The sequence below is a fragment of the Podarcis filfolensis genome, assembly GCF_964270895.1.
Source record: "Podarcis filfolensis genome assembly, chromosome: 3".
Classification (NCBI taxonomy): Eukaryota; Metazoa; Chordata; class Lepidosauria; order Squamata; family Lacertidae; genus Podarcis; species Podarcis filfolensis.
In genome coordinates, this window is record NC_139606.1 from 77,387,790 (window position 1) to 77,406,226 (window position 18,437).

The following is an 18,437-nucleotide window of genomic DNA, read 5'->3' on the forward strand; positions in this document are numbered from 1 at the left end:
TTTTTAAAAAAAGGCCCACACTCTCTAGCTCCTTAGCAGAAAAGGCTTTCAGAGTAACTTGCATAAGATGAATAAAAAAACCCAAGATTGTTAAGCTGATGGGCAGGGACTGTCTAAAAGACATGGCAATCTAAAAGGCATACTATGGCCTAAAAAAGGAGATGAGAAGGGAAGAAGAAATTCTCAAAATTACATAGCAATACTTATAAATACCACCTGGAATAGAAACAGTTCAGGGCATGGTGGAGCCAAGTGGATTTGGTCTCTTGGCAAAGCTGATGAGTTGCCCTGTATTCCGTTTCAGCCTCTGCAGACACACATTACACAGGACTGCAGTCACACCAACTAGCCCTGGACCTGTTGTTTCACTGGAATGAACCAACAAACACATGTAAAAGGCCATAGATTGTTTAATGAGCCAACGGCCTGGTTACAGAGAAACATTTTTTTCCTGGCGTCTAAAGTTATGTAATGAAGGCGCCAGGGAAGTCTCCCTGGGGAGAGCATTCCACAGATGGAAAGCCGCCACCGAAAAGGCCATTCTTGTGCTGCCGCCTTCCGTGGAGAGACCTCTCATGGAGGAGGCACACAAAGAAGGGCCTCAGATGATGATTGCAGAGTCCGAGTCAGTTTATTTGGGGAGAAGCAGATACATTGGGATCATTTTTTTAATGTCCAATTTGGATCTGCAATTTTTGACATTCTAATTTGAACATTTTGTGTTTGATGCAGTAGTTTGGAAGTCTTTGTAGTTTGTCTTATTTTGTGTGTTTTTATACTTTATATGTAGAAATGCATTTTTTAAAAAATAAAAAAGGATGCAAGTGTAGAGAGCAGAGGTGGTGAGACTTAATTTCCCAGATACTTTGATTGCACAGAGAAGCTGAAGCCTCGGCTGTTAAAATGCTAAATTATCCCTCTCTTGGTTCGTTCTGCAGGTTGAAGATTATGCCTTAAGGAAAAAGATGCCTGTGGCAGACGTGGAAAAATGGCTGGGGCCCATTCTTGGATATGATCCAGAATAACTGTATGTGCATTGAGGGTGGGGGGGCGTGTTAGGGCTTTTGTTTTGAAAGATACAAATGAGAAGAAAAGGCAAAGCTTAGGACTCACGCACAAGAAACAGGTACCATATGGAGGCAACCACCTCATCCCCGCCCCCAACAAGCCACAGTGTCTGCCACAGCAAAAGCTAAAAAATCTTGGCAATGGAGTCAATCTTTTTGGTCACCATAGAAAGTCAATTAAAATGCCCAACATGTGGTGACCATTTAATGTACAGATACAGGTTCGCATGTATCATGTTTCTAATTAAAAGGTCCTCCCACTTGATTTTTGGGGCCTGATATAAAAGAGATAAATATATACATGAAATGCTCCTGACTTGCTAAGATGTTGGGGCTTTTAATCAGAAAAGTTTAGTATTTAAATGTGCTGTTAGAGGAGCACTAATGAAACGCTACACAGAGCCCATAACCCATAATTATCTCCCTGTGCGAATATTGTTACTGGGTTGAGCGCAGCCATTATTATTTATTTGTAGCCATAAAAAATTATGTTAAGACAAATATTTGCACTGATATGTCCCACTGCCCAGGAATATGAATATAATCACAGGACACTGATCTTTGATTGGACTGTGTGTATATATAAAATGGCAAATAGAGTCAGAAATCTGACAGAGATTATAAGTGCCTTGATTCTGATTTCCACAGTAATTTCTCTTTTCAGCCTTTGTCTTTCTAAATAAGCTTACCCGATTGTTCACTGTAGCTCAACTATTTGGTAGACTCAGGAAAATCATGTAATTCTTTGAATTTTTAAATTTCTACTTATATTCACAGGTAGTTAAGCTTTCTGTTCTGTTACTACTGGGGAAAGTCTCTTTGCCTGTCTTTTTTGTTATATACCAACATTTGCCACCGTATTAGGCTCTAAGTCTTTAGGTGTTTACTTCCTAAAGTGTGGTACCACACTAGCTTACCTGCTGCCATAATAAGGTCGGTCGCTTGAAATCTCCACTGAAATTCCCCACCCAATTGCATTTTTGAAGACCTGTGCAATTCTTTGAATTTTCCCAGTTTGAGAGATTAGACTTCCACAATAGAATTTCATGCATTTTATCTTGTAGCATGAGAATAGCACTCTTATTCAAAGAAGCATAAATATCATTTATAAACAGGTTTTGATAGGTTCTGCTCAGGGCCTCAATAAAGTGAAAGTAAACAGTTTACATTTCTTAAGCTACAAAGAAGCGTCTAATTTTGTTATACCTGACAAGATCCTGTCCCAGGACCAATAGATTAGAGCTGACTCCAGAAAACAAGGTAAAAAACAGGACTAAGTTTGACATTCTTGAAAGGTCAGGTGTATCCTTTCAAGAACAGTTGAAATGTGATGGACAATTCTTAACAGGTTCTTCTTGATGAGTGGACATATGGATATGTCCCCAATGGTTCAGACTGCCAGTCAGTGTGTGATGTGCCGAGCTGAAATAAGTGTATTCAGTACTGCTTGAGGAAAAGTGGTTTGAGTACCCTGGTTCCATTATCCAAGTATCATGGAAGCTGTTGCAGCATGGCTTCTTTCCAGACTCCTTGAACAACTTAGATAGCCCCAGGGCTTTCAGCCTTCCGGGTGCTACTGCATTAAAACTTCTGTTGTCTCTGACCATTGGTCATACTGTTTGGGATAGACGGGAGTTGCAATCCAACAACATCTGGAGGACTAGGATGTTCCTCACCGCTGCACTAGAGCATTGCCCCTGTTTCCATGCTGGAATGGAAAGCTGTGTTACTGTGATTCCCCCCCCCCCCATGATCTTAGACTTCTGATTTTACCCAAAGCAGCAGGTGATCCCCTTTACGAAATCCTTGCCTATAACATGACTGAGAGTCAGATAAGGCTATCAGGAGGGCAATTTCCACAGAGGAAACAGAACTATATCTCGGGGTGGATTTCTTTTGACTACAGAAGGACAAGTTCACAAAAGGATCAATGTTATACTAGCTGCATAGATAAGACAGTGACCTGGTTTGCACGCCAGTGTCACATTAAGCCAAAACATGGCTTAGCGCAAATACACAGGCTTCCAAAGAAGAGACTTTGGCCATTTTTCTTGTCCTCAGTAGTCCTACAACTGCACTGAGCTACACCATTGTTTACCTCAGTGTGTCAGGGGATCATAGTTTTGCTCTCCTGGACCAATCACTAGCCATGAACTATTAAGACAAACCTGGATTTGGACAACATGCCAAACCATGACTTAGCTCAATGGAGCAGCAGAATAGCAGAGAAGCAAGCCACAGTGATCTAATCTAATGCTTGTGTTTTACACTAAGCCATAGTCTGGCTCTTTGACATGTGAACCAGGCCTGTGAATGGAAAATCTGCTGCTTGCTTCCTGAAAGTTTGTTTTTCAGTTACCTAGTCCAGCAAAGCTGCCTTTAGGCGTTGATGCATCTGCAATGCAACTTGCTTAGCAGCTGATGTCGATAAAAACAAGAACTTTGATTATTAAACTGCCAAACAATAGATCAGATTCAGAGCATTGTGAAGCGCAGCAGGAAATATGAAAATGGATGTTTAAATAGTCAAAGCTTGTGTGCGTGCTTTATGTAACAGTACATTATTCTGTCTTTCATAATGTTTTGTATTATAAATGCATATTGAGACTGAGTTTCAAAAGTTTGCCATTAAATTTTGATTCAGTCAAAGATAGCCTTGTCCATTTTTGTTTCTCTTTTATTAAATGAATATAAGTAGAGCCACAATCTTCAGGGATAAGACTGAAAGAAAAAGCAACAAGAGTTATTTATGATGGATGGAGGTGGGGCTGGAATTCCAGCCTTAACTTCCAAAAGAAACTGTATCATCGCCAGCCATTGCTTCTAATCAACCCATGGAGCCTCTGGCTGTGAGCTCCCTTTGGTCTTAGGCCTGCCAGAGTTTCCCACTCTGACTCAGGGGCATCTTCCAAGAGGGTGAGTACTGTAATCTTTGGGTGAATGGTGGTATGATTTTTTTATTGTTGTTGTTAATACCGAAGTGTCACTCCAAACTTCCAAATGCCTTTAGCGACAGGGTCAGCATCAGCAAGGGGCTATCCTTATCCTTGCTCCTTTGGCTCTTTAGGTCCCCTTCTAGATCTCAAGAATCTTCAAGAGCTCAAAAACCCTTCTGTTAAATCTGTATCCATCTATAAAACCAGCTATGCCAGTTTGGAGTCTTGTGTTCTCAATAAGGAGGCCAGTGACTTACATGGTGTCTGTGATGATCCATGTTTTCTTCTTATGCATATTCAGTGGTACCTCGGGTTAAGTACTTAATTCGTTCCGCAGGTCCGTTCTTAACCTGAAGCTGTTCTTAACCTGAAGCACCACTTTAGCTAATGGGGCCTCCCGCTGCCGCCATGCCACGCCACCGGAGCATGATTTCTGTTCTCATCCTGAAGCAAAGTTCTTAACCCGAGGTACTATTTCTGGGTTAGCAGAGTCTGTAACCTGAAGCGTCTGTAACCCAAGGTACCACTGTAGACAATGTTGTACTGTAACCCAGCCAAATGATCTGACTTTGAACTATCGTGGGACATTTTCCTTTCCTGTTTCCTTCTGCTAGAGAAAAGGCTGCATCCCTTGTCCTTTCAATAGGTATTTCCATCACCAACCAATGCAGCGCTCCAACTTTGCCCACCCCTTTCACCATAAAGTATTGTGCATTGGTTGTGCAAGGTAAAGGTAAAGGACCCTTGGACAGTTAAGTCCAGTCAAAGGCGACTATGGTGTTGTGGCGCTCATCTCGCTTTCAGGCCAAGGGAGCTGGCGTTTGTCCACAGACAGCTTTCTGGGTCATGTGGCCAGCATGACTAAGCCGCTTCTGGCGCAATGGAACACCGAAACCAGAGCAGTGCACGGAAACACCATTTACCTTCCTGCTGCAGCGGTACCTATTTATCTACTTGCACTGGCATGCTTTTGAACTGCTAGGTTGGCAGGAGCTGGGACTGAGCAATGGGAGCTTACCCCATCACGGGAATTCGAACCGCCAACCTTCCGATCTGCAAGCCCAAGAGGCTCAATGGTTTAGGCCACAGCGCCACCCGCGTCCCTATTGGTTGTGCACACAAGAGCTGGCATTTGGCAGTCTTCCACTTCCTGTTTTCCTAAGGACAGTTGCATTTACCAAGTCATGCATATGTGGAAAAATAGCAGGTTGCTTACATGTAACTGATGTTCTTTGAGAGATCACCTATGAAGTCGCACAACCTGAAGTTGGTTCTGTAGACAAATATTTTGAGATCTTTTATCCAGAGTCGTTGCACATGAAGATTGCACAGCAACTTCAGTTACCTGAATTATTTCGAGGAATTAGCAAGGACCACCGATGTGGGTTTGAAGAGAAAAATGCTTATTTACAGAACTAAAATTTGAATGTGTAATTGCTTTGTGGTTTGAGTAAGCAAGTGCTTGGAACAGCTTGGGTGAGGATCCATAAAGATTTTAGAAAGTGGTTTCTTGGGGACAAACCATAAAGGACTTACAAGGTGGTTTAAAGTAAGTTCACCTGAGAGAAAAAAATGTAATTATATTGAGGCAGAGGCTAGAGGGAAGTTTACTTCAAACTAAAATTTGTAGACGTAGAGCGGTACAATTTCCCCACCACTGTACGACTGAGCATTTTCAGGGTGCAAAGGTAAGGATCGTGAGCCCATCAAGACAGCATGTCATATTTAGCTCATGGCAGTTGATAAATTGATCAGGTGCTGAGTTAGGTATTAGCATATATCTCAACCCCAAGATAAACAAGTAGTCTCATTCTGATGAGGGCAGCCAGGGTACACCCAGGTTTGCTTTCTCTGTTGTGCTTGGAAAGAATCTGCACTCATGGGAGTTGTGTTGCCTGCTGGTTGAACGTTCAAGGGCATTCACAGAGTGCCAGCTGAAGTGAGTCCTTTGGTAACAATGTGGCTGCAAAGATTACCACAAAGCATCACTTAGAGGTTGTCCCTTCCCACATTTGTCCCTCCCCTATGTAACTTTAATTTGGGCACTAATAAAGAGTATTACAGAGTTTTGCCCTTGCAAGTCTACCACTAGCTCCTTCCTGCTGACCTTGGCTAACCCTGTTCCCTAGGGAAGCACATGTACCTGGCAAGTGGCAATAAGTCTACTACTTCCTGGGGATCAAGAGGTTCCCAGAAATCACATTGTTCCAGCTGCTTTCGCCCACTTTCTTGATCATCCTGCTAGCTGGTTGCCACTGCAGCCTCCCACTCCTCTGGAGACTTCCCCGGTGCTCTCTTTTCACATGCTTGCTGGCTTGTGAATGCTTTATGCCATTAAGCTGAATTTCAGTGTGTCTTGTACAAACCTCTGCGGTGTCTGTCGGTGTTTATCTCCCTGCGAATTAAACCAAAATTCCTCTCCGTGTGTGCTTTAATACAGGAAATGATTCATTTCAGCAGACACCATGTGCAGTATCTGTTGGATACTGCATTGCTAATGCTGAAGTTTGTTTTGAGCTGCAAAGTACTTGAGCCTAATGCTGCTATTCAGTTGTGTGTGTTTTTTTGAGAAAGCATGAACCTGATCTAGTCGACACCCTTTATGCACTTATGTGTCAGTTGTGACCTTGTGAGAAAATCCATCAGCTATTTAGGGGGAAGGCTGGTTGGCAGCAAGCACTGAGATAGATGTCTCATTGATCACGGGGCTCATTTAACAAACTGCGCTTTAGATACATGTTGGTACAAATTGTACTCTAGTTATTATAAATTACGCTGCCTTTTTACTAGCACTTTTCAGGACTGCTTGTGCTAAGTGGTTTGGAATTCAGGATGTAACTTGTCTCAAAGGTCTAGTTTTGAATTAGGTGGTACACCATTGTCTGGACTGGACTGCCTCACACTACAAGTTGAGATGCCCATAATTCAATGCACTTGCCCTTTAAAAAGAAATCCTCCAGATGCTATAGGGGCTCTGTATGAGAACCTTTCTCCCTGACTATTTTCTTTTATTATCTGTGGGAACTCTGTTGCTTGTTGGGAGGATTATTGAGCCCAGGTACAGCTTTACAGGTTTAATGAGAACTAATCCTAAAGTGGCAAGCTTTTAAATCCTATAAAAGTCTTTGCAACCATTATTCTGTTCTAGATGGGTTTCGTTCCATCATAGGCCAAATAGAGTATTCCCCCCTCCCCCGCATTTTTCACAGTGGAGGACGGTTGTCAGAAACATGGGCTTTGCGTTTGGATAACCTGCATAAAAGATCATAGCTCCAAAAGGCACTTGTCCAAGCCTCATTCATCCAAGGGCTAAGACTGACTTAACCACTCTCTTTGCCCTTAGGTCAAAGTTACAATATTGTTGCACACCATCCCAAACTCTGAGCCGTACGAGATTTCAGGGGTTCCAAGTGCTTACCCAGGGTTCATGTTTCCTTCAGAATGAGGCATGGCAAAGACTGCGGTGTCTTTATCATTTATGGTTTATATCTACAACCTGAACCTACGATGGAGGATTTTACAGCATTAACATCCCAAGAGGGTCTTGCATCCCCCAGAGCCGCAGCCTTGGAGTCAAGCAGAAATCAAACATCGCTCTATCTTCCCAGCTTGTTGCTTCACTTCAAGCTCACATCACTCCAAAAACACTCTTCTCTCCGCTTTGTCTTTCTAATTACCCGTAAATTGCGGGAAGGGGCCCCACCCTTTTGCTATCTCCTACAGAGCCCCTTCATTTGTTCCCTTAATGACCCATTACCTCACTAGGAAGCTAGCCTGGCTATTCCAAGAATTAGAAGAAAACCCAGGCATTCAGCCTAACCCTCCCCAAAAGCTGATAACAATATCAGGAAGGCGACAGGGGTTTGGACTGCAATCCTATACAAACCTACCCACCTTGTTTAATATTGATATGAAGACTTATATGAAGAGTTGTAAAGGTATCATCAGTATGCAGTCTGTCTGTCTGTCTTTCTGTCCCTCCCTCTCTCTGTTTCATTACTATCAAGAAATGCAGTTCAAATCTTTAACAAGTGGTTACATGCAGTAATGGGCTTAATGTGGACCAATAAATTGAAATTGAATCCAAGCAAGATGAATTTGTTGTGTGTGAACAATTCTCATATATAGGAATTGGTAAAACTCCCTGTTCTTGACAGGATTTCACTCCCCTTGGAGGAGCAAGTGAATAGTTGGGTATTCCTGAAACCATCATGGTCACTAGAGGCTCAGGTAGACTTGGTGGCTAGGAGTTCCCATGTGTGGCTTTGGCTGATGCACCAACTATGGCTTTTCCTGAATGCGGATAGCCTGGCTACTGTTACCCATTCCCAGGTAACCTACAGGTTAGACTATTGGGATGCGCTCTATGTGGGGTTGCATTTGAAGACATTCCAGAGTTCACAGCTAGTGCAAAATGCAGCAGCAAGTGTAGTATTTGAAACACCTGCAAATGACAGAGGTTGCCCCATTGGTTGTTTGTATCAGTAGTCAACACAATGGATTGAGTAATCTGCAGCTGTCAGTATTGGGCAAATTGGCATTAGCATGCCATTCTTCTTAGCCAAATAATGCCTAATAAAAAGGAAGAGATGGGGCCAAAGCAGAGCTTGAACATGCAAGGAGTGAAAGCTCCCCTCCAGAGACTAATAGTACCAGCGGTGGTCATCAGGACTATGGCAGAGGAAAGTCTTAACTCCTGCCCTGCCTGCTGCAATCCCAATCTTGCTTGGGCTCTGCCACAGTCATTCCTTCAATGCAACTGACATCACATCTAGTTTGATTCTTTTGCCTCCATGGTGCCGCTGAACATCACATCTACAGTTCTGTGTAATGATAGCCAAAGGATGAAGCACATATAAATATCTCCCCCTTGTACGTAACCCTTTTCCTGGCAGAAAATACCACCCTATCATGTCTGCCGCAGATGTAATTTTTCAGCTAATGGCTTGATGCAATCTTTTCAAAGCATCCAAGAAAAATTAAGAGTAATCACCTCACAAAATCTAGCAGCACAGCTATCGATTTGGGCTGCAGCCTGATTGATGAAGGTGTAGCAGCCTCCTGATTCAACACATAACAAGTATTTCAGCATAAAGGGAGTGGCTTTTCTTTCTGAACGCAAACACAACAGCCAGACTTTCAAGCTTACATATTGTCGTTTTTCTGTTAACTATTTACTGGATTCTAAGCAAAAGCCATCCAATTAGAAAGTCATAGAATTTTCCATTTTTTTTATTTAAAAAAAAAGCTTTTGAGTTTGGGGGTATTGTCATGACGTTCCATGATTTACATAATAGTTCATCGCTAGCTCTGTTGCAATTATGCACACTTCTTATTTCCCATTAGTGGTGAGATTCCCCCCCCCCCCCCAAATCATCTTTGTATTAGGCTGGCACTGCACATTACACAGTCAGGTCACACTTCCCAGCCTCCAGCAGCCTCTTCTCCAATGCAAAGTCATACTGGAAGAGAATTATTTTCAGGGCGGAAATGGCTGGTGGGACTTAAGACCCGTCATGTAGCCACCACTTCCCCCTGCTACTCTTCCCATGACCCAACCCCAGTTGTTTTTCCACCGGTTGTGGGTATAGCTCTTGCATGTCTCCAAATAAATGGGAGAAATTTCTGGTTTGGGGGTTGGGGGGGAAATGCAATGCTATTCTCCTTCCAATGGAGAATTTTAGAATTCACAATACTCTAATAATGTATATTATAACCACTTTGTATAAGACTAGTTAATAGAATTTAGAGTGCTTTCCCCAGCAAGGTAGCTCAAAAAGTCATGTGACAGGTTGTTATCTGAAGTGCTTTTTACATATGAATGCTGCAGAAAATCTATGCAACAGTGGCAGCAAATAACTTGTGACAGAATTCTTCTGTGTGGAGTCCTTCCCAAGATTTGGTCTCGAAATCTTAGCTCATTTCACTTTTTCTGAAACACGCATATGCCCACTTCAAAATATTGCATTCAGTCCATCAGGGAGGAAAATTAGAATTCTAGCCCCAGGCAGATTTTGACATCTGATGCTCTCCTTTGCCTTGAAGAAGTCATTCTGCTTTTCATTCTATTTCCCCAGCTGTTTCATACTGATCAAACTTTGCCCATTTGTGTTTAGATCACACCCCACTCTAGTCCACTTTGTGGAACGTGAAAATGCTTCAAAAAAGATGTGCCCTTCACCTATTTTATTTCCTTCACCCCTTTAATAATGAGAATAGCTAATATTTCTCCAGCCTCTCTTGGATTTTCTATGGTAGCTAGTAATACCTACCAATCTCTTGTCTGGTGCAAGGTGTGTCAGAAAACAGCTGTATGCATAAATTGGCATAAGTCACATGTGATTCTGTCTCCCCCCCCCCAATGAAGAACAAACTTGTTTTGTTGCATTATGCTAGACGTTTTAAACATTGAGATGTTACACTTTCTTATTTAAGTGACTAGAAAACCTTATAATTTAATGGTCTCTAGAGACCAAAGCCGTGGCAAAAATCAGATTTTTATGGTGTAATGTCAAGTCAACATATGTTAATAAGAGTATAATTAGCTTAGCACTCCTACTGAATGTTAAATGCATCAAATGCAAAATGAGCACCTGTGAAGAAGAAAAAATGCATTTATGCCACTGAGACATTCAATAGTACTGTCTTGGGTTTAACCTCTTGTGCAAAGGTCTGTGTTGAAATTTTCTGTATATGAAAGGGCTAAGCAACAGCATGAAGAGGGCTGAACTGGCACTACAGGGAAATCAATAAAGCCAGATAAATAAAAGTCAGTGAACTGGATTTACTGGCAGAGTGCAGTAAACATTCTAACAGGTTCGATTGTGTATTTCCCTTGACAAAATTGTAGCAGTATTTCACACATCATGTTACATTTATGAATAAAATGCAAGAGTCTATTAATATGAATTATTTAAAACCGATTGCCCAATTAGATATTGTTACCAAGGGGCTCAGTTCACGTGGAACGCTGCAAATCCCCTGGAACTATGTGCCTTTTCTAAGTGCGTTCTGTGCAATGAGCACAGGGCCATTGTAAGGCACCAGAAAAGCGACGTTGGTTTAAGCTGTCTATTGTCACACGGCAGTGGTTGTGCATGTGACTAAATCTTCACATGGACTACCATATAAGTACAAGTCTCATAGCCCCCAGAACCTTTGCCATATAACAACATCTAATGCAAGTGGGCACCCTTAGATAACCATTAGTTTGTACAGAAGGTTTTCCTGTGCAAGTACCTTCCACTGATAAATAGGTTATGTACCCTTTTGTATTCCCTGAGCAAATACCTCCACCTTTCCCGCAGTGGACATGCCAGTCACCTGAAAGCATGCTCCAATGGGCTCGGGAGCATGATGCATGCCACCATGTAGTAGAAAAACTGTATTGCAATACCTGCTTACACTCCCCTGCATCTTCTGTCATGGATTTCTTTTCTGTCCAGCGCTGTCCTTAATGAGCTCTCTATTTGTGGGCATATACTTATGCCCACAAGGAACTTATTACCTGTAATTGGACACCTCATTGATCTCCAAACCATTCAGCTTTTTGGAATCATCCAGGAAGCTGCTCACCAACTTCGTGGGTTCCTGCAGGAGCAAGACATCTTCAACCTTCATAGGTTGCCTCCTCTTCCCATCTCCCTGAATATCAGTGGTGTTTGTTATTTTCCTTGAATTAGTCCGGACTAAAGGAAATGTTGGTTTTTTTGGAACTTTATCTGAATTGTCTTAAGGAATCAAGTGTGAGAGCTCGACTTGGCTCGAGAACCATCTTATCCTCACTGGATCTGTTTGATGTTCTTCAAGAAAGCAGAGGCAATATGCAAGCTGTCTCTGTTTATCTAAAAAGGACCGATCACCTGCTTTTTGAATCATTGCCAGAAAACCCAGACCCAGCTGCAACTGTGCTACTGCAGGACACGGTTAAACTCAGGAAATCGCTTGCCTTTGCCCTCCCTTCTTTAGGACAGGTACGGTAATTATTAGCATCTTACTTCTGTCTCCTATCTTCACCTGTACTTGGCCAGACTGCTTGTATACAATATTAAAATTTGAAAGCCTTGTTATGCCTCATTCAGTTCACCAGAGAAAGCTAAGGTATTATATTCTCTTTTTATTTTGAGCTCTATACATAAATATAAATTTAAGAAGGATGCGTCAACATGCTTCAAATACCTTCTGCTGAATAATATACTGAATAATAGCTGGCTGGAAGAGCATTTCAAAATTAATTTTTCAAAATCAAGGTTATGAAGCATGGATATTTTTTAAATGTATAGTGAAAATCAATTGCCCTAAAGTGTATTGCTTTTGCATGCTATACACTTCATGTGCATAGATAATACAATATATAAGTATTTACATGCTCTGTTGGGATTTTGTATCTTTTCACTATATATCCTGGTGTGTGCTGAAAACCACAGACAAAACAACTTCAAGTCAGAAAGGAACTCTGGTTAATTAGGGCGATTTGTTTTCCACTGAGGTGTGAACAAAATTCTACTGAGTCTGATTGTCTGAAAGACCCTAATTCCATTTAAATTAGAGATAATCAATGGAAAGTATCATTCAGTAGGGAAAAACCCAATCTATTTTGGTTGACAAGGTAATTACTGAGGTTATATAATCCCCATCTTCCATTAAATTGTGTTTCTTTTTTCCTGTTGGGTATAATCCTCATTGATTTTCCTGCTTTTTCCGCTTTGGAGCTAGAATTTGTTGTAGCTCTGTTCATTGCTATACAAGTATACAGGAGTGTCAAACCATCCTCAGTAAAGTACTGTACAATGCGATTTCTGCCCAGTACAAAAAGTGGATTATGTAAGCAGTAGCCGTAGTAATGTATGCCTGTAGAAAACATCAATAATTGTAATCTGACATACAGCTCTTCTTAGTAGGTCATCAAGTGGGAATGTGATATATTTGCTGTATAGCATCTATGGCCAAGACTCAGGACAGAGTTATGCACTTCAGACTCATTGGTTAGCTGTAATTCACATATTTGTACACCGGATTGTACCAACAAATATTGCCTAGCAAATGTAGCACATTTCCATTTGCTACCCTATTAAGAAGCGCTGTGGTCTCAAACAAAAACTGGTACTAGTTTCTGTGTGCATGTAGCAATAATATTTTAATTGGTAGACCCATCAGCATATAAAATACTAGTGCAGCAAATAAAGTAGGACAGGCATAGGCAAACTCCGGCCCTCCAGATGTTTTGCGACTACGATTCCCATCATCCCTGACCACTGGTCCTGTTAGCTAGGGATGATGGGAATTGTAGTTCCAAAACATCTGGAGGGCCGGAGTTTGCCTGTGCCTGAGGTAGAAGTACCATGGCATCTATATTTGTGTGCTTATAATGGTATAAAAGGGATGCGGGTGGCGCTGTGGGTTAAACCACAGAGCCTAGGGCTTGCCGATCAGAAGGTGGTGGTTTGAATCCCCACGACGGGGTGAACTCCTGTTGCTCAGTCCCAGCTCCTGCCAACCTAGCAGCTCTCAAGCACATCAAAGTGCAAGTAGATAAATAGGTACTGCTCTGGCGAGAAGGTAAACGGCATTTCCATGTGCTGCTCTGGTTCGCCAGAAGCGGCTTAGTTATACTGGCCACATGACCCAGAAGCTGTACGCTGGCTCCCTCGGCCAGTAAAGCAAGATGAGCGCGACAACCCCAGAGTCGTCTATGACTGGACTTAATGGTCAGGGGTTCCTTAATGGTATAAAAGCAACAACAATTTATATAATTCATTTCAAATTGTTTCATACAAATTATCTCAATAATTTTCAGTGTGCCTTGTAAACGTCAGTATTCCCATGTATCTCTGTATGTATCTCTGTTTGGGCATTATCCTGAGGTATTAAAATGGTATCATGTTGGTGCTGTTTTTGGAACCCACTAATTACTGAAGTCATAAACTTTTGTATAGCTTGTGAAATATACATTTCTCATTCAATAGCATCTTAACCAAGATAGACTAGATGATCCTTGGGCCCCTTCCAACTCTACAATTCTGTGATTCCAAGCACACTCACCTGAGAAACCCAGGTTAACTTTGGGTGAGTAGCACTCACGGGTGACTGTCTGAAATATCTAGCAAGAATCACCCAGTGTCAATTTAGAATGAGTTTGAGAAGAAGCTGGTTGCTTGGGTACCTTTTTTTTTGGTCTCCTAAAGCAAGATGAGTGCCGCAACCCCAGAGTCGGTCACGACTGGACCTAATGGTCAGGGGTCCCTTTACCTTTACCTTTTACTGCTTGCATATGGGTAAATTTCACAAAAACAATCCTGTCTGCAAACTGCAAACCTTGATAATGCAAAAGCTGCCCAATTTGTACCTGAATACTGTCATTTTGGGTTGCTCAAGGTGGAAATCCTAAACACATTTACTAGAAAAAAAGACCCATTGCATAAGTGGGACTTACTTCTGAGTAACTATGATTTGGATTGAAGTGCAAGTTATTAATGCTTTAAACATCAAGGCATTATGATCATTCTATAAATATTTATTTGGAGAAAATTAGGAATAAAATATGCCATTTATATTAAAATATGTGAGACTGTCAAATATTTAATGTAGTATTAGCACAGAGATTCCCTATATGCACACCACTTGCATAAGTCATTAAGAATTTACATTTTGCTAGCCACAGCCTTATAGAGTAAAACCAATAATCCATCTCATTAAGGATTGTCAGTCCTCTCTGGCAGTTGCTGTCATGTAGCATTCTTTCCTAGTCCTATAGCCAAAGACCCTCTTGAGCTAATGATAGCAGAGATAGGTGCTGTTGTAAATAGAAAACATGTGTTCTATCAATGACTACAGCTCTCTTAACTCAGTGCAAAGGAGGAGGAAAAGGTCACCCTTGATTTTCAAAGGTCAGATGGAGTACATCAAACAAGGGGGACAGAAGCATACAATATTGTATATGGAAGAGCAGCTGCAGAATATCCAAATATTTTGGTGATTTTCTGAACCCTAAAGTGAAAAAAAAACTTTTTTTAAAGTGTAAGCCATCATGTATGGAAAATCTGAACATGTGGCAGCAGTGACCCTTAAAAACAAAAATATGATTTAAAATGCTGATTTTTCCTAGTCATTAAAACACATCATAGATATTCCATTTGAGCTGCCATAATAAAATACTTTTATTATGAAATGCGTACTGAAGAGTGTCTTAACACCAGTAGCAAGTTCCATTCTGTCACTAGACATCTGAAATATATACTCTTTTCTTTTCTTTTCTTTTCTTTTCTTTTCTTTTCTTTTCTTTTCTTTTCTTTTCTTTTCTTTTCTTTTCTCTACTCTACTCTACTCTACTCTACTCTACTCTACTCTACTCACCTCTCCTTTATCAAACTTCAGGGGAGAGGGATCACTTAATGATGGGCAAAATGAGTGGAAAAGAATGGGAACCTAAAGAAACTTCCAACCAGAGAAAGTGCTTAAAGGCTGAAAGTCCATTTAAATCAATGGGACTTCTTCCGTTAGGGTCAAATTCAAGAACAATTATTACTTTTCTCTTGACTGGAATCAAAGGTTTCCCATAATTCCATAAGACATAAAATGATGGTAACTGATACATACAGTGCTCAAAACATACTTGAAGATTCATACTACCTTTATTTCAAGGCATGTTTGTAAAGCCATAGTTGTACAGACTGATCCATTTGAGGCTGGCGCAGTCACCTTAATGCTAAGATGACTTTGCTAAGAAGAGTTCCCAAAGTGGCTTGAGTGGCAGTTCGTAAACCAGATAACTTGGGTCATGTATGAATTTTGCATGTCCAGTATTATTTTGGTTGGAGGGAAGCAACTGAATGATCTTGTGACTTTTGATTCAAGGTAACATCTTCTTTGTCCATCATTTATTTGTTAACAAGTGCGCAGTACAAAATGTGTAGTGCTGTCTAGAGTGCTGCTGTTCAGTATTTTGGTCAGCCAACACTATCTTCCTCCGTAATACTCCATTCCACTCCCCTGCCCCCAATAAGTCAGAATTGCATGCTCTCTAAGCGTGCTCAACACTTACTAGATTGTCCTCCTTTGGGTCCTCTACCTTTTTTCTTGTACTTCTGCAAACTTTGAGGTTCCCCCAAGCCTGCTGATACCCCCCCTCCCTCTTGTATGTATGATGCCTTTTTGGCTGTGTAAGGATCTATACTCCTCTCTGAACTTCCAAAATAGGAGGAATAGTGGTTTGCTAGAGCTGAGCACCGAGGTGAAATTGAAGGAGAAATGTAATTTAGGTGTAGTTTCAATTTCTCAAAAATTACAAAGAGGGGAGGAAAATGTTAGAACACACCCATTAAATCAGCAGAGACAGTTTCCTTCTTGATCATTGTCTTGAAGTAACTATATCAAACCACTAGGATTATCATGTATGCTTTTGTTCTCCTGAACATTTGTGAAGAAAACAGTTTTTTTCAGGGATGATTTTGGCACATGTACTAGGATTCTCATTTAGAATTACAGGCAATTACTAACAATACACAGCCTTCTGGTTTTGACAGGAAGCAGAAATGGTACTTGGTGATTAATCACATCCCATAAATAATAAACACTGAAACTCTATGAGGTAAGACTCCTGATGAATAATAATTAAACTATCAACTATCTATTTTTTTCTGTAATAACACTGAAGAGTTATGAATGTCAATTAGGAAAATCAAGGTTTGCAGCAGATGATAATAATAATAATAATAATAATAATAATAATAATAATAATATATTTATTTATTTATTTATTTATTAATAATAATTTATTATTTATACCCATCCATCTTTCCCCAACCACTCTGGGCAGCTTCCAACAGAATATTAAAATACAATAGTCTATTAAACATTAAAAGCTTCCCTAAACAGGGCTGCCTTCAGATGTCTTCTAAAAGTCTGGTAGCTGTTTTTCTCTTTGACATCTGGTGGGAGGGCGTTCCACAGGGCAGGTGCCACTACCGAGAAGGCCCTCTGCCTGGTTCCTTGTAACTTGGCTTCTTGCAGCGAGGGAACCGCCAGAAGGGCCTTGGTGCTGGACCTCAGTGTCCGGGCAGAATAATGGGGGTGGAGATGCTACTTCAGGTATACTGGACCGAGACCATTTAGGGCTTTAAAGGTCAGCACCAACACTTTCAATTGTGCTCGGAAACGTGCTGGGAGCCAGTGTAGGTCTTTCAAGACCGGTGTTATGTGGTCTCAACGGCCGCTCCCAGTCACCAGTCTAGCTGCCACATTATGGATTAGTTGTAGTTTCCGGGTCATCTTCAAAGGCAGCCCCACATAGAGCACATTGCAGTAGTCCAAGCGAGAGATAACTAGAGCATGCACCACTCTGACGAGACAGTCTGCGGGCAGATAGGGTCTCAGCCTGCGTACCAGATGGAGCTGGTAAACAGCTGCCCTGGACACAGAATTGACCTGCGCCTCTATGGACAACTGTGAGTCCAAAATGACTCCCAGGCTGCACATCTGGTCCTTCAGGGGCACAGTTACCCCATTCAGGACCAGGGAGTCCTCCACAGCTGCCTGCCTCCTATCCCCCCAAAACAGTACTTCTGTCTTGTCAGGATTCAACCTCACTCTGTTAGCCACCATCCATCCTCCAGCTGCCTCCAGACACTCACACAGGACCTTCACCACCTTCACTGGTTCTGATTTAAAAGAGAGGTAGAGCTGGGTATCATCTGCATACTGATGAACACCCAGCCCAAACCCCCTGATGATCTCTCCCAGCGGCTGCATGTAGATGTTGAAAAGCATGGGGGAGAGGACAGAACCCTGAGGCACCCCACAAGTGAGAGCCCAGGGGTCTGAACACTCATCCCCCCCCCACTTTCTGAACATGGCCCAGGAGGAAGGAGCGGACCCACTGTATGGCAGTGCCCCCAGCACCCAGCCCCTCAAGGCAGTCCAGAAGGATGTTATGGTCGATGGTATCAAACGCCGCTGAGAGATCCAGCAAAACTAGGAAACAGCTCTCACCTTTGTCCCTAACCCGCCGGAGATCATCGACCAGTGCGACCAAAGCAGTTTCAGTCCCATGATGAGGCCTGAATCCCGACTGGAAGGGATCCAAATGGTCTGCTTCTTCCAGGCGTGCCTGGAGTTGTTCAGCAATCACTCGCTCAATCACCTTGCCCAAGAATGGAAGATTTGAGACTGGGCGATAGTTGGCCATGTTGGCCGCATATAAAGATGGTTTTTTAAGAAGCAGTTTGATAGCCGCCTTTTTCAGCGGGTCTGGGAAGGCTCCCTCACAGACAGAAGCATTCACCACCCTGCACAGCCCATCGCCCAGCCCTTCCTGGCTAGCTTTTATAAGCCAGGATGGGCAAGTATCAAGGAGACAGGTGGTTGGTTTCACTCATCCAAGCAGCCTGTCCACATCCTCGGAGGTAACAGATTGGAATTGATCCCACGCAACTTGACT

General features: G+C 42.0%; 1 protein-coding gene across 5 annotated transcripts in view; it reads left to right on the plus strand.

Moving 5' to 3' along the window:
• The window catches only part of MTR (5-methyltetrahydrofolate-homocysteine methyltransferase), a 58,966-nt gene extending 55,250 nt beyond the window's left edge, over positions 1-3,716 (plus strand). For all 5 annotated transcript variants that reach the window (XM_083605998.1, XM_083605999.1, XM_083606000.1 and 2 more), the window contains one exon: positions 939-3,716. In XM_083605998.1, coding sequence (XP_083462124.1) covers positions 939-1,025 — 87 coding nt within the window. In that variant the 3' untranslated portion in view covers positions 1,026-3,716. The remainder of the gene's footprint in view (positions 1-938) is intronic.
• The last annotated feature ends 14,721 nt before the right edge of the window (positions 3,717-18,437 follow it).